This window comes from Vigna angularis, chromosome 10, assembly GCF_016808095.1.
Source record: "Vigna angularis cultivar LongXiaoDou No.4 chromosome 10, ASM1680809v1, whole genome shotgun sequence".
Lineage (NCBI taxonomy): Eukaryota > Viridiplantae > Streptophyta > Magnoliopsida > Fabales > Fabaceae > Vigna > Vigna angularis.
Window position 1 is genome coordinate 26,214,603 of NC_068979.1, and position 22,030 is coordinate 26,236,632.

The window sequence follows — 22,030 nt, forward strand, 5'->3', positions numbered from 1 at the left end:
AACACAACTAAGGAATATAATTATTATAAAAGAAAGAGTATATTCTCAATTGAGTAAGTCATAAATAGACCTCACCAGAATGGGTATAATCAATCCACTAAAAGATGTGATCCATGATTTATAAATATGTCAGAATTCAAATTCAGCGTCTCTTCCAAATATTTTATTAACTACTGATCTAATTCTCTATTTAACACTTACATAACAAAATTGCTCATTTTCTTAGAAGATACCATTGTTGTTTCGAAAGTTAAGTTGAAATTTTGATAAGATGTAAGACAATTTTAAAGAAATATAATACACATGTAATAAATAAATTGCCGGTAAGGTAAAAATATAAATCTTGTAACTAAATAATAATATAAAAAGCAAAAACACCATTCAAATTTTCTGAGAATTTGTTTTGAACTGACACCATGCATCCCAGTAGAACTTTTATATAAATCAATACTTTTTTAATAATTTAATTTTTCATTAAGTGAAATAATAGTGGATATAAGGTTATAAAAAAATTAAGAGAAATAAAGGTAAAAACATATTGTTAGAATAAATAATATGCTATAAATTAAATTGATTATATGATTTTTAGAAAAAGAAGAAGTGAAAGAGGTGCTTTGCTTAAAAAACCAAACCTAAGAGTTTCTGACATTGAACTTGTGTGAGCTGAGAAACAAGATAATCAAAGGTGTAGTTTGGATGTTTCAATTTTTTGATTTGCCATACATCTTCCAATTTTGACTGTGCAAAGAACCACCGAACTGTGCTCAACAGAGTACACGTGTTTCAATATTTTGTTTTCTCTCTAAAACTACCTTTTTACTTTATTTTATTTTTATTCCATGCATGGAATTCTCCTCCAACTTCAACACCACCAAAATGAGAGAACTACCAAAAAAAGAGATATAATATATATATATATATATATATATATATATAAATATATAGAGAGAGAAAAAAAGAGAAGAGAGTGATGGTTAGTTCTAGCTCTTCTTCTTTGGTGCCTATTGAGTAGTAGCAGCAACAACAACAAACAACAACAACCCATTTTTCAAAATTGGATTTTTTCCATGGCACCTTCATTGATTTTGTTTGCTTAGGAGAAACAAAATTTAGGGTGTCTGGTTCTGCCTTTTCTCGGGTCTAATCTCTGTACTTATGGATACGTCGCATCTGAACGCTTTAATTCTCTTTTGATCATCATCTGGTCAGAAAAGAAGAAGCTTTGTGATCTGTTTCTCTGAACTTGATCTGAATTTGTGGTTTACAGCCCCTTCCTCCTGTGTGTTCACATGATCATGGAATGTGCATATGCATATAGTCCTTGCGAATTTTGAGGTAAGTGTTAAAAAGCTTGTTGATCTTGTTTTGTTTTGCTTGGTGGATACAATAATATTTGGATTAGATTCGTTCGTTATTCATCATGTCGTATCAATCAATGGAGGAGAGAAAGTTTGTTTGCAAGTATTGCAGCAAGAGGTTCCCGTGTGGGAAGTCTCTCGGTGGCCACATCAGAACTCACATGATGAGTGAGAATTCAGCTTTAGGTAATGCAGAGAGGAGCAATGCTACTAATGGTATGTTCAAGTTGAATGGCCGGGGAAAGAGGAAGAGAGATTTGGGGTCTGAAGAAAACGGTGGTGGTGGCGGTGGTGGGGCTACTTATGGTCTTAGAGAGAACCCCAAGAAGACCACGAGGTTTGTACATTCCAATTCCAGTTTGCAGCTTGAAAAGTTCTGCAAAGAATGTGGGAAGGGATTTCTGTCATTGAAGGCTCTTTGTGGCCACATGGCTTGCCACTCTGAAAAGGACAAGGGAGGCAATAGGTTTGAGAGCAGTTCTAGTGGGTTTGCTGAGAAGCAGAAATTGGCTATGGACAGTCAATCTGACACTGAAACTTCTACGCCAAGGAGGTCCAAGAGAAAGAGGTTCAAGACCCTTAGCAATAGCAACAACCAAGCTCAATCTTCTGTTTCGGAGGTTGAGCAGGGTCAGGAAGAGGTGGCTAGGTGTTTGATGATGTTGTCCAAGGATTCTAGCTATAAGGGTCGTTTTTCTTTGTTCACAGAGTCTTCTGATAACAACTCGGTTGTTCTAGAGGTTAAGTCACCTTCACCGGACACCAAGGTTACTATGATGAATAGTGATGGTAAGAACTTTGTGTCTGGTGCTTATGTGGAGAAGAAGTTGGAGCAGTCCAAGGAGTTTAAGTATGCTGAAGTTGGCTATGATTCTGATAATTCAGATTCTGGGTATTTTCGATATGGTCCTAAGGAGGTTGACTCCACTGATTCAAATAATGGGAATTTCAAGAATGAGGTTCAGTCTTCGAAAGTGGGGTGCTTTTCTGGGTTTGAGGATTATGATGTTGAGTCAAGGAAAGTGCCAAGCAGGAGCGTTGAATTCAAGAAATTTGTTGTGGAGAATTGGGAGAATGATAGACAAGATGGTGGAGCTGCAAGGAAATTTGATTCAAAGAAAAGTAAGAAACCCAACTATGACTCTCTTGGGCAGAATTTAGTAAGGGTTTCTAGCAGGAAGATGGGGAATGGTTCTGCCAATGATAAGGTGAACAAGTACGAGTGCTTAACCAGTGAAAGAGACAATGGTTATGATGATTCTGCTTATGAGAGTGATGAAAACAGCACAGACAGTGATTCTTATCCAGCTCCGAAGGCTTACAGCAAGAGGAACCTCAGTGGCCAAAAGGGGAAGAAGAAATTGAAGTCAAAGAAAAGCAAGGCACATGAATGCCCAATCTGCAACAAAATTTTCAGGTCAGGCCAAGCCTTGGGGGGTCATAAGAGATCCCATTTTATTGGAGGTTCTGAAGAGAACACCCTAGTGATAAGACCAGGAGCTGCTGCTGTTCCTTGCCTCATTGATCTCAACTTACCAGCACCAGTTGATGAATAGGGAGAAACGTGGCATGTCATTCTGGGTTTTGCAATATTTTGAAGCATCTGTTGTTGAGGTAGCTGAATGTTTGGAATTCTAAAAGCATTGTGTCTTTATCCCATATGATGAAAGCAATGACAATGTACAAACAAGTGGGTTGCTGATTTTTGTTCCTAAGGCCTTAGATCCATTGTTTTGGTTTAGGGTAGTCTTTCTTTTCATGTTTATAGAGCATGAGAACTTACTACTTTCTCAATTGATATTTCTTTGTTATTTCCTTTGTCAAGTACAACTATTATATACTCTTGGAACCATGTTCTTTTCATGCAAATGTTAATTTCACCCTTGGTTGCCTCAATGAACTTTTATCTTTTAGTGTTGGGGTCTTCCAATTTTTCATCTTATAGAAATGTAGGTGGCATGTGTTTTACTAATAATCATGTACCAGAAGTAAAGTAATGTAGCAGTTCATTTTGAACTGTATATTTGCAACCAACACCTTTAATGCTATGAAAGTGGTTGAAAACTAAAAGTTGTCATTGGAGGTGGTGGTGGGGGTTGCATTCCCAAGGTTGGTAAATGGTAATTGCAATGGTTTTCTTAAAGTGAAATAGAAAAATATCTTTAAACTTGGCTAAGGTAATTGCAATGGTTGTTCCTTTAACATAGATCTTAGCACTGTCAAATGGTTATACTTGAGATATGTGCAACATTTTGGAAGGTGAAGCTGTAAGAAGAGGCAAACCAGTTTCCTCACCAAATTTTTTTGTTCATTTTGTCCTTTTCCTTAGCCATTGAAAAAAATAAAGTGGTTGTTGGACCATTCTTTAGGTTGAAGATTAAAGCAGGAATAATTGCTTAGTAGAAGTATGAGGAAACAAAAACAAGCTTCTTTATCATTGAAGATAAAAGTTTGAGGGTTGAGATGGCTCTAAGGTCACCCACCGGTTAAGGTAGTAAGACTCATAATTACTCCATATACAACTTTCTAACACATGTATCTTAATAGCATGAGATTTTGTACACCTTTTTGGTCATGTCGGTTCCTTTATATTTTGTTGACTATGTTTCCATTCTTAGTCCTTAGGTTGTATGAGAGGACCACTCGTATTATAGTAGCTCTTGGTAATGCCCACATGTGGGCTCAATCAGTAGAATCCATAGGCACTCAAGAAGAATCAAAATCGTATTTCAACCCAATTATATGCTCCTTTGGGATGTTGAATCATTATGGAATGAACCACGCAAAAGGGTACCTTAATTTTTGCAAATATATCGATCAAAACCAGCTAAATAATCGATTATACAAATAAATTTTAATATTTTTCATTAGGGTTTTGTGGGGCCATTGTAAACATCTGTCTACAATTTTTGTATGTAGGATGTTAATAGTTTTTCTTACTTCATCATGTGCTGTTTATGTTCTTTGTAATGGTATGAAACAGGAATTTGAATTTTTTATTGGATTTTTTGTATTGTCTCTCTTATGTATTTACATTAATTTTAATGTTTTGAAATATATTAAATTTTTTTAATACATCAAAAACAGTTTATTATGAAAACACCACAGAAGAATAATACTGAAAAATCAGTGGAAAATTTGGACTCAGAATAAGAATTTGAAAACACTAAAAAATCAGCTGAGATTCTGAATTCATGGAATAGCTAATAGTTTGAAAAGAAAAATGGGAAAAATAATAAAAAGAAATGGGATGATATAAGAGAGTTTGTGGAATTGGAAGTGAAAAATGATCAGTTCTTAATAGAAGATGTAGGTCATGAGTGACTCAGAGTCATGATGCTTAGTTAAAAAGGACAAGTGCTGTCTCTATTACTCACAAAAGTAACTGCTAAATGAGCAACTTTTCTAATTCTTGTTAAGACAAAAATGTGCAGAATGAAGGTTGAGATGCTCTGGTCGACCTTACAGAGGGAATAACAATTTAGAGGGTAATTTTTTATTTTGTCAATTGGTTTAATGAAGCCTCTTATCAGAACATTTTTCAGTGTTGATATATAAGGTGAGTGGAGCATGTGTGAGCACCCCCATTTATGGAAAAAAAATCATGATCTCAGTTGTAATATCTCATGGAAGAAAAGAAGTTGCAGGGCATATTCTTACTTTTCAAGATGCAAATAAGTGTGTTTCCATTTTTATTATTTCTCTTTCATTTTCACTTTCAGCTTTTCCATCAAGCCACTGTCTCTGTATTAATTATGGAAGGAAGGATATTAGCCTTTGTGATATAAAACATGTTCATTGGCCTCCGAATAATGCACTTTTATGTTTTAGGCTTAACAGTTTTTTTTTTCTTAAAATCTTTTAAGTTTTTTTTCCTCAATTTAATTTTCATTTTATTTAAAAAGAATCAATATAATCTTTTCTATTAAATTTGGCGTTGACAGTATTTAGGAGGTGACAACATGTTCATCTTTTTCTATTCCTTCACTTTATTTTTACTCATTGCACTAGTTTCTACTCTCTTAAGAGTTGATTTGTCAACTTGATCCATGATCCATGGATTAGCCCTAGCTCATCTTTGAATAAGCCTTTTTACGGGACTACCAATTGAGGAAACAATAAAAAAAACTCCAATCTTCGGAGTCTTCTTTCAAGTGACTTAGGATCAAGGATAAGATGAACTTCACCCCATTACAAGACTTTAATTAATTGTTAAAAGCAATACCTTTAGCTTGGATCATATATCGAGTCGAGTCATCTCAAGCCGAACACCAAAATGAGCTAGTCTATGTCGAAGGCCTAGACAAGTCATTTCAGACTGATATTTGAGATAGGCTCTCTTGGATTGAGCATTGAGATGGGCTGACCCAGGCTGAAGGTCGGGACAGGCTGGTCAAGGCTGAAGGTCGAGATTGGTCTACTCGGACTGAAGGTTGAGATAGGACAACTCGGGCCAAAGATCAAGACGGGTTGACCTTGGTCGGAGGTTGAGACTGGTGACTCGAACCGAAGGTCATGACGGGTCATCCCAAGTCGAAGATCAATACAAGTCGACTTGGGCTGAAGGACGAGACTCACTCAAAGGTTGGACATATCAGCTTATGTCAAAGTTTGAGAACACAATCACAAGCCAAAGGTCAAGAAGGGTGGACTCAGGATGAAGGTTGGGACAAGATTGCCAGGATTGATGGTCGAGACCGATAAGCCCGAGCCGATGGTCGAGACAGGCTTACCAGGTCGATATTCAATACAGGTTGGTTTAGGCTGAAGGCCGAGATTTGTCAGCCCAAGAAATAGGATGAGATAGGTCTACTCGGGTAGAAGGTTAACACAAGTCGGCATGGACCAATGGTCGAGATAGGACTCGACTGAAATTCGGCTGAATTCGACAGAGTCAATCTTGACCAAAATTTGGTCAAATTTGACAAAGTTTGTCCTCATCAAAATTTGACACTGATAATCGATTATCCACTTATAGTAATCGATTATGCATTTAATGAATGCACAACAGTAAAAAACATGCTAAAAAACTCCAACGACTAGTAGTGATAATCGATTATGGTAAGTCATAATTGATTATGGATGATCGATTATCATTATCTGGTAATTGATTATTCTAGAGCCAAACATGAGTTTTCATCAGACTTAAAAACCTCTCTACGATAATCGATTATCTTAAGTAGCTAATCGATTATTACAAAGTATTTTGACTCCAAATAGAACTTTAAAGCATAAAGTACATGGAATCAAACAAAACATCAAGCCCTATACATAAACTACTAATCACAAAAGCTTTAACATATAAAACAAGTCTTCATGAAAGTCTTCATGAAAGTCTTCATGAAAGTCTTCTTGCAAAGTGAGTACTTGAAACTTGAATTTGGCATCATCAAAACTTCTATATTTCATGATTTTGCTAACAGTTACATAAACACGATCTCTGGTGGATTTGTAAGAGGAACATCCTCGGTGTTAGCACGCAAAAGACATATCAAAGCGCTTAAGTCGATACATTAGGTAGAGCAAAGGATTAAAAGCATGTTGCCCATCACCTTCACCAATGAAGACTTCAAGGCGCTAGAGTCAAGGAAGGTCCTGGTTGATCAAGGAAGCTCGATCAATATCCTTTATTGGAAAACTTTTCAGAAGATAAATGTTCTAAATACTTGATCATTTACCAATGAGGAGCATTGGTGTCTTGAAGATATTATGGTTTTGATGATGCTACAAGATGAAGAACGTGAAGACTTTTGTTGTATTTATTTAAAATCATTTTGTAGAATTAATTGTATAGGAATTACTTTGTTAATGTAAGAACTCTTAGAAGTTTTCCTGTTTAGAGAGTCTTTGCGCAAATAATCGATTATTTGGTATAATAATCGATTATTTCAGTCTGAGTTAGTATTGCCAAAGTCGCGCAAATAATCGATTATCACTCAAGATAATCAATTATCACTCAAGATAATCGATTATCACTTTTTGAAAACTCCATAACGGACACAAATAATCGATTATCACTTATGATAATAGATTATATTTGACAGTTGGGAGTTGTCTTTTCATTTTATGAACCTTGGGTTATAAATAGTGTTTTCCTCAACTCTTAGGAAGGAACTTTTCATTTTGAGAGTATTAGAGATTTGTGCCTAAGGGAAGCTCTCTGAGAGCGAAAAGGGATCTATGCCATTTGAGAATACAATTTGTCTGAGGAAGTTCTCAAGTGATAAAGTTGCTTAAGTCAAGTTTTGTAAATAAGAGAAGCTCGTGCTTAGTGTGTCTAAGGTCGGAGTGGTTCTCTTCAAGTTGGTTGAGCATATTCTTCCTTTCGTTTGTCGAAAGGAAGGTTCTTCCGTTCGTTTGTCGAAAGGAAGGTTCTTCCGTTCGTTTGTCGATGAAGGTGTTTTCTATTCTTTGCTTATTTTGATTATCAAATTGTAATCTGCAAACCATATCTTAGTGAAAAAAAAGGTTAATAACTAATTATAATGATTAACGACTGGACGTAGAATCTTTTGATTCGAACTAGGATAAATTTTCTGTGTTGATTTTCTTGAATTCTACACTCTTTAAACTTTTAGCATATCAATTGTTCGATAAAAGTTTACTAAGAAAATCAATTTTTGAAATCGACTATTTTAACTTGACTTTTGACCGTAACACGTTTTCCGCTATTTTATTCCGATGCGCAACTCGACGATACCGGTTGTTTTAACCAACAAGGGAGACTCGCATTGCATCAGCGTGGCTGACTGATGTTCCCTCTCCTTCGGCCTTGGTCAAAGCGCCCTCCTCGATAGTAGCTCTAGCATCGCTCGACCTTGTTGGATATTTACCTAGTAACTTCTTGAGATAATTGAGATTGCACGAGTTGGTGTGGGTCACGATATCTATAACAGGAAGAAAAACTCACCTGAGTTAAAATTTAATCAAGAAAAGGAATTAATGAAGAAAGACAAGTTACCATAGAAATCCCAAATGTTGGGAACAATAATATTTCAAAAGTTCTCTGAATTGGAGCTTATTGGAGCTTATGAAGTAATTTCTTCGATTTGATGATATTGAGTTTCAAAATGAATAGATAGCTCAAGAGCGACAAAATGTTGTTAGGGTTGAACAAGCTCAAGGTGAATATGGTAGGAAAATTGCTAACTTAGTTTATGTAGGAAGAGATTCAAGTTTAGATATAATTAATCTAGAAAATATAGCTTTTGTATCAATATTGAAGAACATTTTCATCTAAGAAAGAATTTGATAGTGATAAACAATATGATGAAGATGAAAATGAAGATGATTTCATCAAAGATTGGCCAGATAAAACCTGATATTTGTTCTTTCTAGCTATTTAATTGTTATCACTTTAACATGTTTTGTGGTTATATGGACCTATTCATTTGGTGTAGCTAGTTTGAAATGTGTAGTAGCAGGTAATAAGTTTGGAAACAATGAATGCTTTATACAGAGATGAACAATATATGTTGAGTTAAGCACAACGGAAGGATAAGAACAGAAGATATTGTTTATGTCCTATGTTGGGAGGGTAGGTAAACTGTTGGTGGACCTGTTGTTGAAAAACATAACTAATATGGCATCTTTATAGGAATTTTAACTTTATTTAAATCATGAAGATTTGTAAGTGTTTTTTTTTTTATCTTTTTTGAACATATTTTTCTTGTTAGAAGAAATGTTAGAATTACAAAATTGTAATTGTTAAGAGGGTGTTAGAGAGTAGCATTTCCTTACTTTTATATTTTAATTAAAAAAAATTACAGAATCTACTTGAAATTAAAGGTGGAGTTGGTCCGACAACTAGTGTCAAAAGCAAATATATCTTATACAGAAACTACATTGCATGATTATAACTTATTTCTACTATTTACTATGTTATTACGTTGTAAGTATGAATTCTCTTTACAATTACGACTTGTAATAATAAAGTTTTGCTCCTTTCAAAAAGAGATTTATTATAATTTCTCTTGAAGCTCTTACGAGAAACATATACAAATTATAATCATGGATTATCTCACACAATATATGAGTGGCATATATAACTAAGGTGTATACTATATACTCAGTCAAATTAGCCTATAGGAAAATTATATCTTCAAAAAAAAAATTACTCTCTTTGAAGTCTACTGATAAATCTAATTAGTTCTATATTCACGAATATCATAGACTAACAAATAATCTTGGAATAATATACTTAAACTGATTAAAAAAAGTTAAAATCTTCTTATATTGGAGTCTTTTTGTTATTGCTCTTATGGTTAGCTTTGAAAAAAGTGTTTGTCAATGTCATTGGAGAAATGAAATTGTTATGAGTCAATGAGAATGGCCTTTCTTTATAGTATTTTTGAGTGTGGAAAGGGAGACAGAAAAGAATGGAGTTTTGTAACCTAATACATAGAATGCAAGGGCAAGCATGTGGGCTCACAAAATGGTGAAATTGTTGAAAGATGAATAAAGGAGATGAGTTTGAAATGAGGGAAGTAGTTGTTTGACATGACAACTCCACTACTTCTAATTTTGACTATCTTTCAATTCACAATGAAGAGAACAACTTGTATTGGAATATCTCCTTGTGCTTACAATAAAAATTCATAAATAGGTAGATAATATTATATACGTTTATATAATATTAAATAATTATATATATATCTTTAGGGTTGGGAAATCTGTACATTATGATCAAGACTTCGATTATCGGTCCCTCCCTTGAACATGGACTTCATTGAAAGGTAAAGAGCATTATATACATTCTTCATGAATTTGTATTGTTCAATTTTCATATAGGTTCTTCTATGTAAGTGATGTAAATTAATTCTTTGTTGTTTGAAATTGAAACAAATTATGGATGGATTGTATGAATCTGGTGTTGGCATTAGGGAAAGGGGTGTCGTCATTGGCGAGGTATCAGAGTATCACATTGCGGCTTTCATTGATTTCAATAAATCAGATACTAGTCACAACATCTTTGATTGATTAACATTTATAATCACATAATTTACATTAATTAGTCCAAATTATAGTTACAAAAAATCTAAAAAGTTCATTTCACTTAGATATGACAAATGAATTTTGAAATTTTTTCAACAACTATCTTATAATGTCAATATAAATTACCAAAGTACTCGTGAGAATTTTGGCAAGTTAAAGTTTTCAGTAGGAAATCATTGTCATTGAAATATTTTATAGAAATTAGTTATCAACTCCACGGAAATCGTCATCGTACAATCTCTAAGATAATTATCATAAAAATTAACAAGCTTACCATACATATTTATCTGTGAGTAGATTAAAGTAGAAAAACCTTTTGACACTATCATTACATATATTATTTACTCGTAATTGATATAGGAAAAAAAGTTAGACTTAGAGTGTAGGAATATAAGGAACTTGACATGAGCTTAATCAAGCCATACAGTTTGGAAGCAACTCTTGTATAAATAGCATTGGTTCTTACAACTCTCATTATCAGACTTAACACTTAATTTGTTCATGAAAAAGGGAAATCAACAACTTCTCACTTAATTTGTTCATTATATAATTGCTAGCTTGGTTTAGAATTATCAATTTGTTGTAGCTGGAACACATAAATTTGGTGGTTCTTTGTGTGTGGAAGCAAACAAAAAGGCATATAAAACAGAAAAATGAAGTCTATGTGTTGACAAATCTGCAGTTCTTCCTAACTTCCCCAGTGATGAAGCTTTCCGAGTTTGTTATATTTCCCATTTTCACCATTGACTCTGAGAACTGTTGGAAGAAAGCCAGAGGATCTGCTGCATACATCTTCACAAGCTCTCTAGTTTCAATACCAAACAAACTTGAGTACATTTCTTGGTCTGAGTTGAGAACTCCCTCCCCATTTAGCAGTAACTGGTAGAAAGAATTATCAAACAGATTAGGTGTCATATAGTCCATTGCAGTTATGTTGTTGTCTCCTCCCCCAACAGGTGGGCAAACAGATCTCAGGTTGCTGCGGTGACTCTCAGAAATTGGATTTTTCAATGTTGAGTCAAAGCTTCCATAAATTCTTGACCTGAAATTCTTACACTGTGCCATGCCAATGGTGTGGGCTCCTGCAGGCTTAGTTATCAGAAAATGTGGTATGAAGAAAGTGCATAATACATCTAGGAATCTTTTAAGAAGTAGGGAAGATGAGGTGGTAGATCACAATTATGGTCTATCACTCATGAAACTCATATCTCCAAATGCATGTTAATTCTTCACTAGATGATGATAGAACCTTTACAAAAATTATGAAAATTATTGGAGATCTCACATTGACTAGAGATAAAGTTAATTTATAATATTATTAGTGCAAACCTCATCTTACAAATCGGTTTTATAGGGTTGAGTTAAACTTAAAGTCTATTTCTTAACATTATAGCAGAGTCATGAGTTTAAGCTTATCTTAGCGAGATTTATTGTTTGTTAGGTCTATTATGTTGCCTGTTATCATAAGATTTGTTATTTGTTGGACTTATTGTATCACCTGTTTTTGGGCCACTAATGTCTAGCTGAGCTCGAGATCTATATGTCTCAATGCTAGGGAGTGTGTTAGAAATCTCATGTTAATTATAAATAAAACTACTTTACAATATATAGTTGAGTATAAATCTCATCTTATAAATCGATGTTGTAAAGTTAGATTAAGTTTAAAGTCTATTTCTTAACAAAAATTAAAATCAGCAAATAGCTTTTTAAAAGATTAAACCAGAAAATTGTTATATTTAAAAGAGATAAAAGTAGATAAATATTCAAAGTTTTATTCCATTCATAGAAAATTTAATATACCTGCAAGGGCTACCATATCAGTCACAGATAGACCTTGGTAAAGAAACTTGGCAATGATAGAGAGAAGGCTCTCCTCTGGTGTGGGAAGATTGGTGTTGGCAAGATCAAAATTTGCAGTGACAGAATCTTTCCTTCCCACAGGAACATCCCAGTATGGCCCCCCTACCTACAACAGATCAGAGGAAAGAGGCATCTGCATAAATAATTCTACTAACTTCTATGCAGAAAATTAAAGATTAAAATCTATGAAAACTGTTTGATAAAATATAGAAGCAAGCAGTTTTTCTTTTACCAGAATCACAGCATCTCTGGCTGCAATTGTGAGAATATCAGCGCAAGAAACAACTGCAGGGCACTCTGATTCAACCATGTTTTTTATTCTATCAACGATTGCCGAGCCTTTCAAAGAGTTGATGTTGTTAGCTGCCTTTTTCTCACCTTTAAGTGTGACTGTATCATCAAGCAAAATGGATCCATCGCATCCCTGACCCCATGAAGATTATGACATCTAGTTATTGTGTATATATTTCTCATTGAATTCATATTGGTTTTATATCATATGATAGGACAAAACTTATACAATTCTATAGCTCTTGTTTCTACTATCCATTAATTAGAATTGGAGTTTTACCTTATTACAGTGCCAAATAAAAGTTTACATTATGCATAATTGCTTACTAAAGAAAATTTTTAATTCTAATTGGAGAGCAACACATACAATAGTTATTGAATTGTATATGAGTTACCCTTTGGTTTCCTCAAAATGAAACTATAGAACTATTACAAGCACCATAATTGCTTACGACTGGTACAGATATGGTTAAGTGATACGAAGATGTCGCAAACCTGAACAAAGCAGTCATGGAAATGTAGCCGGACTATCTTTGCTGCATTGCGGGGATCAGAAAGAACTGCACATTCCATTTCCTTCCTGACAATATCAAACACAGTGGGGCAAGTTGATGCATAGTAATCCAGTGTCAGAGGAGTGTCACTTGCATGCAATCTGGTGGTACCAAGAAAGCCTAAGATAAGAACAACATGCAGAAGGGATTTTGAAGTAAAGGAAGGATCCATTGTTAATGCTTTAAGTTTGAAGAAAAGAAGGGTGGGAGAGATTGGTGAGAATGATGAGTATATATAAGGTGTTTGAAGTAGAGTGTTGCACCATGTTCCTTCATTGGCTACTTGAGTGTTTAGAAAATATGTTTGTAAGAGTCAATAGAAGATGCAACTAATATGATTAAGTTGGTGGGTGTTCTTAAACTAAAAGTAATATTCCCCGTTGAGAAGTCACCAAACAAAACTAATAACAGCTAATCTTATTATCTTTGCAGTTTTTATATATAGTGTCAATTTGCACGTTTGGCTTTCTCGTTGTTTCTTCCAAGAATGAGATTGCATTTGGACTTTGTCAAATTCCTTGTTTTTACAGAAGAAAGGAAAACATGTTACAAGTTTTGTCCTCAAGTACACGATTAAAGGTATCTTTAACTATAAGAATAGATGGCAAATATCTCCAAAATTATCGTCCATATTGACTTTATCCATTTTAACAATTAGTAGAAGATTGTATACAAACCCAATAAAGAGAATGCAAGTAAATCAATCGGATTCAAGCAACATTGAGATTGTAGCTTCAGAACACGTGTCGAATTTTCAATAATTAATGAAAATTATTTTACTTTTCCTGTTAGAAATTTAATATGAAATTTATACGTACTTTCTATTCTGATCCCTAACAGGATCTACTTCTCTTGAAAAGACAATTTAGTCAGTAATAAAGGAACAGAGGACTGTCTCACGGCAAACTCTCCCCACAGGTATATAATTAAAGAAATTTGAATTAAATAAATTATGGATCGATCCATATAAGAGATTTCATATTATTTTTTTTTAAAAAAAACTTAATGCAAGAATTTCTTAAAAAATTTCTTTTTATATATATTCTTTACTTAATGTAAAACTTATGCATTTGAATTCTTCAAATACTATTATCAGACATCCAATGCCCCAAACTTCATTTGTATATTGATTGAATACAAGTCAATAACTCCGTCCTCCATAGCTAACATCATTCAAAAACAAATTCAGATTAGTTACTAACATCTACAGCTTGTAAAGCATCTTTCGAGCGAAAACTAAATGAAATTACACTAGCCATGCCTCCGACTATCCTACTACTTGTACTCATGGTTTTAAATTGTAGTGGTCCAATTTCAGTCACAGTTATGCAAAAGCTGTCCTGAAAATTGAGTTACGAAGATTCTTCTTGCAAAACCAGACAACACAGAAACGCAAACCAAAAGTCATGAAACCAGAAAACAACATACAGACTGGTAAAAGGGAGATTACCGACAGATATACATGTTTAAGCCAATGTTTCAATTGAATTATTGTGATCAAGATCATGGTTTTCTTACAACAGAACCTTTCTCCTTGGCTTATGTTGCCTTTTCTCTTTCACTCTTCAGAAAATAATTCCAAGAATATCAAGCATTTTCTTTGTTGCTCACACTCACAGTCTCCCCGTTCACTTCTCTAATTTTCCACTATAAGAGTTTCAGTGTAGTTGCACAAGGTGGTTTTGTATATATCTTACATAATGATGACACACATAAATATATACTATATAGACCTATACAGGCCTCGCTACATGTGTACTACTCATCTGAAATCTTTTAGCTCTATGGCTGGCAACTAATTAACTAACTTAAAACTGATGGATACACACTTTACACAGACCACAGTCGCAATTACATCGAGGCCATTACAGACCAATTTTGGTCTGCAACCAGTGGAACCCCTATGTCACGGTGTGATACTGTTGACAAATTAAAACCTTGCTTAAGATCAAGGATCAAAACTATTGTTGCATCATGCAACCATACAATTCAAACAAGCACTAAATAGGAGCCTATTGGGTTTTTCCAGGAAGGATTCACAAAAGAGACACAATAACAACGAAATGAGTTAAACCTACATAAGAGACTTTCCACCAGTTCATCTTAAAATCTTATCTTAAGACAATAGATTTATGTGTCTTCTTCCTTATAAGTTACTCAACTTTTTCATCTCTACCCAACCAACGACTTAGACTCACTTGAATTCCAAAAAAGAAATTATTCAAACAATTGACCACAAAGTTAAAATTAGCACTAATCCAATGAGAAAGAGATTAATCCTTGATGGTGGATTTTAATTACATGGAATCCACAGCACTTAGAGATCATATATTTCAGGGAATCAATTGCAATAACATCGGCAACTAACGCATTTTAGACAGCATCAACCATTTTAAAAATGCATAGACAAAGATATAATCAGCCAATACAAATAAACCAAAATACTGCAAATTTGCAATCCATGGTCATCCCAAGAGTAAATCAACACAGCCATGACATCAGACACAATCTAGAATATGTTTCAGTGTAAAATCTTAGGCGAAAATCAATATACCAAGCTACCAACCATAACAACACAAGTTAACCAAAATAATCAAACACAAATGAATTAGTCCCAGTGGATCAAAACATTCACATAACAAAGCACTAATCAAATATACAACTCAGAATGCAAAACCCTATCCTTGCTCCTCCCAAATTTAAAAACGTCTTCATCACTCAAATCAAAATCAAATCCCTGCAACACGCGGCGCTGAAGCAAACCCTTAATCAACGACACCACAGAGGCGTCGAACTGAGGCCACGAAACACACAAGCTCGCTCTCACGTTCATCACCTGGCACCGTGCGAGAATGGCAGCGCCCAGCCCGTCAACAACGCTTCCGGAAGGAAAATACTCCAAATCCGGCAGGAGCTTCTCTCCGCCGCTTCTCTTTCTCTCAGCGGTGCTGTCCAGCTTGAACGCCACGGCCTCATCGGAGGATAGCTTGCCGCGGAAGTTGCGCGACTCGAGGGAGTCAAGGATGAGGACGGAGTCGGGGCAGATGCGGCCGTCGAGGAGGGCTTTGGCGACGGCGTGGGCGCGGGAACCGGGGACCGGGAACGGGATGGCGGCGAGGAGGGCGGAGGGGGAAAGGAGGAGAATTTGGGCGGCATGGTCGGGGAGAGAGAGGGAGAGTTCGGGGAGGAGGAGCGAGGCGGCGGGGGAGGCAGCGGGGGAGGCGGTGCGGAGGCGGTGGAAGAGGGCGATGGAGGAAGGGGAGAGGGCGACGATGAGGAGGGAGGGTTTGAGGGGTTGGGGTTGTTGGGTGTAGGGGAAGATGAGGAAGGGTGAAGGAAGGGGTGGCGATGGAGTTGTGAAGATGTTTAGGTCTTCTTCCAAGAACCTTGAAGGTCCTGCTGCTTCTGTTATCACGTCTTCCATTTTCTCCAACCTTTCTTCTTCTCACTTCGATGTTCCGCTCTTACAGATTCGCTTTGCTTCTTCTAAGTGTTTGTGTTTATGCTCGAGAGGCTTCCATATCATCAAGTTATTATTCAAGCTATAAGATCCTGGGACTACTTATTATTTCTAGTGTTGATTAAGTAAATAGTTGTAAGAAAAAATAATCTTTTAATATAAATTTTTTTAATTTTATCAATTTCGTTTGAACTTAACTATAGTAAATAGTTAAAGTAGTTAAATGTGTTTTTGATATTTAGAGTTTTAATAATTATCATGTATGTATGTTTATTAAATGAAAAAGCAATTTTAATATGTAATTAACTTTGAATGAATAACTGAAGATTTTAAGTTTAGAAAACAAGAGTGCAAAGATTGTTCAATACAATTAGTTAATATCTTTATGTTATAGAATTGTATTGCATTTCAAATTTAATCTTTTTTTTTATCTCTAAATGTGTCATTATTTTGTTTTTCCTACTTCTCACTTTATTGTAATTGTGTAGTTTTGTTATATAATTTATAGGAATATGTATTGTAAGTCTCACATCGAATAAGATAAGGTCAATTCATACTTTATAAGTGGGTACAAACCTCATCCTACAAGTTGGTTTTGTGGGGTTGAGTTAGGCTTAAAGTCTCTTTCTAACATAGTATCAGAGTCATAACTAGAGCCTATCCTAGTGATTGTTGGGTGTTTGTTAGGCATATTATTTCACCCCTTATCGGGTCACTATCTTTTAGAAGAAGAAAAAGTTAAATAGAACTTCAAAAAAGCTTTTAAAGATTTCTAAAAGACATTTGTCAAAATATCATTTTGCTATTCTTGAAATAACTCTCACAAATAACTTTAAAAAAAATTATAAGAAAATTAATGATAGTACAAGTGTAATAGACAAAGTAATAAGAAGACCCTTGAGTTTTATAATGATTTGTTGGTCACGTCTTATACTCTTTTATAAATTATACAAGTTTTCACGGAATTCGATTAACTTTAGTGATAAAAAATAGGCTTAATAGCTTACTTCGTCCCCAAGATAAGAGCTGAATTTCTGTTTAGTATCCGGTTTTAAAAATGAAGACATTTGGTCCCCATTTAACAAATATTGCGTAACTTAAGTCATGTCCGTTACAGTGGTAGGAACGACGTTAAAGGTTAAAAGATGTGGCAAATTATTTATCCAACGTGGCAAATGCACATTTTTTAGCTTTCGCCAGGTATGAAAATGTCTTTTTAATTTGGAAAACCAAATGCATAGGGATTTGCCCTAACATTTTAATCTCCAATGAGCTTAGGGGAAGGAGGTGATCTGAAGGTGGTGAGTTGAGGTGGGGTGCCCTAAGTTGTGTTGGAACAATCGGTACCATTATAGAATTTTGCACAGCGGAATAACTTATAAAGCGGAAAGCGTGTTTAGTCAAACTCTTAATAAGATGGTCAGTTTTAGAAATTTAATTTACTTAGAGACAAATTTCCAAACAGTTGATGTGTATAAAACAGTAAAGAGTATAGAGAGCAAGAAAATTCAACACAGAATTTTTATCCTGGTTCGATTCAAAAGAATCTACGTCCAGTTGTTAATCACTATAAAAAGTGATTAACGTTTTCACTAAAAATAGTTTCACAAGTTTACAATAGAGTGAAAGAAACAGAAAACAGATAAAACCTTCCTTCGAACGAACGAACCGGAAGAACAGAAACTTTGCCAACTTGAAGAGAACCGCTCCGACCTTTGACCCACAAAGCGCGAGCTTCTCCTTTTCACAAGACCAGGCAATGCAATGAACAAACTTTTGGAACTTCCTCAGATCACACTGTATTCTCAAAAGCTTTTTGTTCGATGTTTTTCTTTTTGATTTCTCCAAAACAAAAAATATATAGCCAAGTACACTGAATGCCAAAGGTCAACTCCCAACTGCCATGAATAATCGATTATTGTAAGTGATAATCGATTATTCAAGTCCGTTATAGGTTTTCGAAAATGTGATAATCGATTATATGAAGTGATAATCGATTTATTTAAGTATGACTTGTGATAATCGATTATTGCATCATCATAATCGATTATTGTAGTTAAAAATGTAAGTTTACAAGTTTTACAAGAATTTCCTACTACATTTAATTTCTACAAATTTGCTTTTAACTAATTCTAATATCTTCTGCAACTAAAACTTCTTGTAGCATCATCAAAACAAATTTCTTCAAGATTTACCAATACTCCTTATTGGTAACAAGTTGTTCGTCCTAACTCAGTTTGTGAAGTTCGTTGTTTTTGAGGTAGGTGCCCTAAGTTGGGTGGTTGGGATTTGGGTGGTTTTGTAGGTGTCGAGGAAGCAGTATTGTGTGGTTGGTGGAGGCAATGTCAATGAATCAATGCTCGTCTTGCTCATGGGGGACCTCGCGTGTGGTTTATCACGAGGAATGGTTGGCAGCCAAATATGCTATTGTTGGAGAGCTTGTTGTATTAAGAGTCGCAAAAACGGTTAAGAACGAGGGGAAGCATTTTTGGGGGTGCCCTAATTACAAGGTATGTTTTCTATGTTGTGTTTTTATTTTGGGGTACATTAGTTCGTTTTATCCTGAGATGTTTTCGATTGGATGTTTTGAACAGCGGAGTCGAAACGAGGAAGTGCGAGGATGTAATTTCTTCAAATGACGCACTGAAGATTATATAGATGAAAGAGATACTACAATTGGATGGCAAAGGAGAAAGATTATTTGTTTGGAAAAATCACTTGTGGTTTGTCAGAAAAGGGTGAAGGTGTTGTTGGGGTTTTTATGTTTGATGGGGTAGATTAACATCATCTTTGTATGTCTTATGTTTTAATTTTGTTGAAGTGGTGTTTGATGGGGTTATATTGTAATGTTTGTTTGTTAGTTAATGAAGATTCTGGTTGTAATGACATTGTGCCCTCTCTTTCTTTCATCAGTTAATTTTGACAGCCACTAAAACATGAAAGTTGGTCCTGCCAATACAATTTTTCAGTTTGTCCAATTTTTAAATTGAGTAGTGTAAAATTTCATCAGCATAAAGTTGTACAAACCATCAATATTAACAATCTGTACAAACCCTCAATATTAACAAGGTCTACAAACTTAATGAACATCAGTTAAGAAGCTGCCAAACCATCAATTTTAACAACCTGGCAAACATTGCAATTTATAGTTTGAGAAGAAAAAACATCACAGATGTTCCAAAAGGATATGATATTGATGATTAAACATCACTTAAGAAAATACATCATAGATCATCCAAAATGTTAAAGTTATTAAGTGCAAAATACATCATATCCAAAATACAACTGAAAGTTGAACAATTTTTAAAGTGTTGTTGTAGTGTGATCGGTCTGGGGTTCTTGAGTAATCTGACTTGCTTGAGTGGGTAGTGGTGTAGCTTTGTGGTCTTGTTGTTGAGTATTCAGACTTGCTTGAGTGGGTAGTGGTGTAGCTTCGTGGTGTTGTTGTTCACTTGGTTGAGTGGAGTGTGTTGTAGCTTGTTGGTGTTGTGCTTGAGGGCAATTAGTTCTTCTATGCCCTAGTTGTCTATAAATGCCACATCTCTTTGGGATTCCTGTTTGTCCAAGTTGTGTATCATCCCTTTTTTGCTCCCAACTCTCCAGTCTTCTTTTTTTTCTTGGTCTACCTGGCAACACCCTATTCGGAGGAGGCAAAACATCAGCATATGAAGTCCTTTTCCATAGTTCAAGTCCATTCACAGGGAAAATTAATGGAATGTAAGTTTCTTCATAAGTAGAGGTTCTAAACCAATTTGGGATGTAGTCTTCTGGATTGATGTTTAAAAACCACATGGCAGTGAGTGCATGACAACAAGGTATTCCTGTTACAGTCCACTTCCTACAGCTACAATCTCTTTTGTCTACATCAACCACGAACTTTTCAGCAATATTGCAAGTATGGCTGATCTAAAAAACTTGCAGACCTGACCAACTACCAAAGTATTAAAAATCAATATTAGCAACAAATTTATAATGGAATTAGTAAAATGGAAAATGAGTAACTCGTTGTGTAGTTTACTTACTTAGGTATCCAATATTGTGTCTTCTCTAACTCCTTTTGTAGTCTCTTTTGAATTTTGGGACAAATGCCACCATGAAACTTACTTATCTTCTCTCTATTGGATGCCCACCTCTTCATCATGTAGCTACGAATCTCTTCCATCATTGTTATGATTGGTTTCCCCCTAGCATCTAAGATGACGCTGTTAAAAGCTTCAGATATGTTATTGACAAGTGTGTCACAAGTAGGTCTTCCTGAAAATCTTGACCTAGACCAAAATCTGCAACAAGAGAAACTTAAGTATTTGTAAAAGAAATATACATTCAGCCAAATATTGAATCTAATGTAAACTTCAAATGTACTTGCCTTGGTGGAATAGCTATCAAGTGTTTAAAGGCCTCTTCGTTGACTTCCTTGATTTGTCTCATCACTGATTCCCAAGCTTGGGGGTGTGTTGTTGCTGCTGCCTTCCATAGTAATTGTCTCAGATTTATGCCAGAAAATTTCTTCCTAAAATTTGCATAAATGTGCCTTACACAGAAACGTTGGTCCACACCAGGTAAAAGTTGTTGTATAGCTGGCAGAAGTCCCTATGACAGTAATGAATGAAATTCAGTCTTAAATTGGCATGGTGAACAATGTAATCAATGAAAAGGTACTTATTTACTTACTTTCTGTTGATCTGACACAAAGGTACACCTAGAACATAATCCCCCACCTCCAAGATCATCAATTAACCATTCTAAAAACCAAGTCCATGTTTCCTTATTCTCTACTTCAACAACAACATATGCCAAAGGTACCATCTGATCATTACCATCTCTTCCAACAGCAGTTAAAAGTTCACCTCCATATTTGCCTTTTAAAAAATATCCATCCAAATGTATAATAGGTTTACATGAGACAAAGTTGTCCTTACATGCTTTGAAACACACATAAATTCTTTTGAATATAGCCTTATCCTCATTTCGTTCCACACTCAATTTCACTATTGACCCAGGGTTTGACCTCAGTAATTCTTGTGCATAATCATACAGTCTTTGATATTGTTGTTTGAAATAACCATCAATGTTGGCGGTTACCATTGCTTTTGCCTTAGTTGTTGTAGACCTTGACACACCAATGTTTCAATTTTTACAAAACTTATTGTGCATATTTTTCATATTTATATCTGGATTTGCTTTCATGCTCTTCTCTAATTTGCCACTTAACCATTTCGAGGTAACTAAACCAATGTTGAATTCTCTACTACATGTATGCTTGTCTATGATCTTCCTTAGTTGTCATGTACTTTGGGTACTCCTATATGCATAGTATGCATACCATGGACATTTCCCTTGTGAGCCACAACATTTAACACAAATTCTTCTCTTGTCATTCTTAGAAATCTTCAACTTCCTACAATTATGCACTCCATAAGTTATAATTGCATCAGTGAAATCGTTTTTTTTCAGGGAAGTATGTCCCTAGTTGCCATTTATATTCTTTCATAGTTACGGGCTCTGAGAAGATC

The 22,030-nt window shown here is 35.0% G+C and overlaps 4 protein-coding genes across 4 annotated transcripts; 1 reads left to right on the forward strand and 3 right to left on the reverse strand.

Moving 5' to 3' along the window:
- Positions 1–941: 941 nt before the first annotated feature.
- Positions 942–3,221, forward strand: LOC108342235 (uncharacterized). The gene has a single exon (XM_017579978.2). The coding sequence runs from the start codon at positions 1,421–1,423 to the stop codon at positions 2,912–2,914; it is 1,494 nt and encodes a 497-aa protein (XP_017435467.1). The 5' UTR covers positions 942–1,420; the 3' UTR covers positions 2,915–3,221.
- Positions 3,222–10,875: 7,654 nt separating this feature from the next.
- LOC108342599 (peroxidase 11) lies at positions 10,876–15,615 on the reverse strand. Its single transcript, XM_017580392.2, has 4 exons — positions 12,999–15,615; positions 12,445–12,636; positions 12,153–12,318; positions 10,876–11,434 (listed from the first exon to the last, which is right to left on the reverse strand). Exons 1-4 carry the CDS (start codon positions 13,227–13,229, stop codon positions 11,013–11,015), a joined length of 1,011 nt encoding a protein of 336 aa, XP_017435881.1. The 5' UTR covers positions 13,230–15,615; the 3' UTR covers positions 10,876–11,012.
- Positions 15,616–15,637: 22 nt separating this feature from the next.
- On the reverse strand, positions 15,638–16,614 carry LOC108342277 (uncharacterized). Its single transcript, XM_017580029.2, has one exon. It carries the CDS (start codon positions 16,479–16,481, stop codon positions 15,708–15,710), a length of 774 nt encoding a protein of 257 aa, XP_017435518.1. The 5' UTR covers positions 16,482–16,614; the 3' UTR covers positions 15,638–15,707.
- Positions 16,615–19,820: 3,206 nt separating this feature from the next.
- On the reverse strand, positions 19,821–21,602 carry LOC128194445 (uncharacterized). The gene is made up of 4 exons (XM_052870056.1): positions 21,189–21,602; positions 20,884–21,107; positions 20,622–20,797; positions 19,821–20,377 (listed from the first exon to the last, which is right to left on the reverse strand). The coding sequence occupies exons 1-4, from the start codon at positions 21,600–21,602 to the stop codon at positions 19,821–19,823; spliced, it is 1,371 nt and encodes a 456-aa protein (XP_052726016.1).
- Positions 21,603–22,030: the final 428 nt, after the last annotated feature.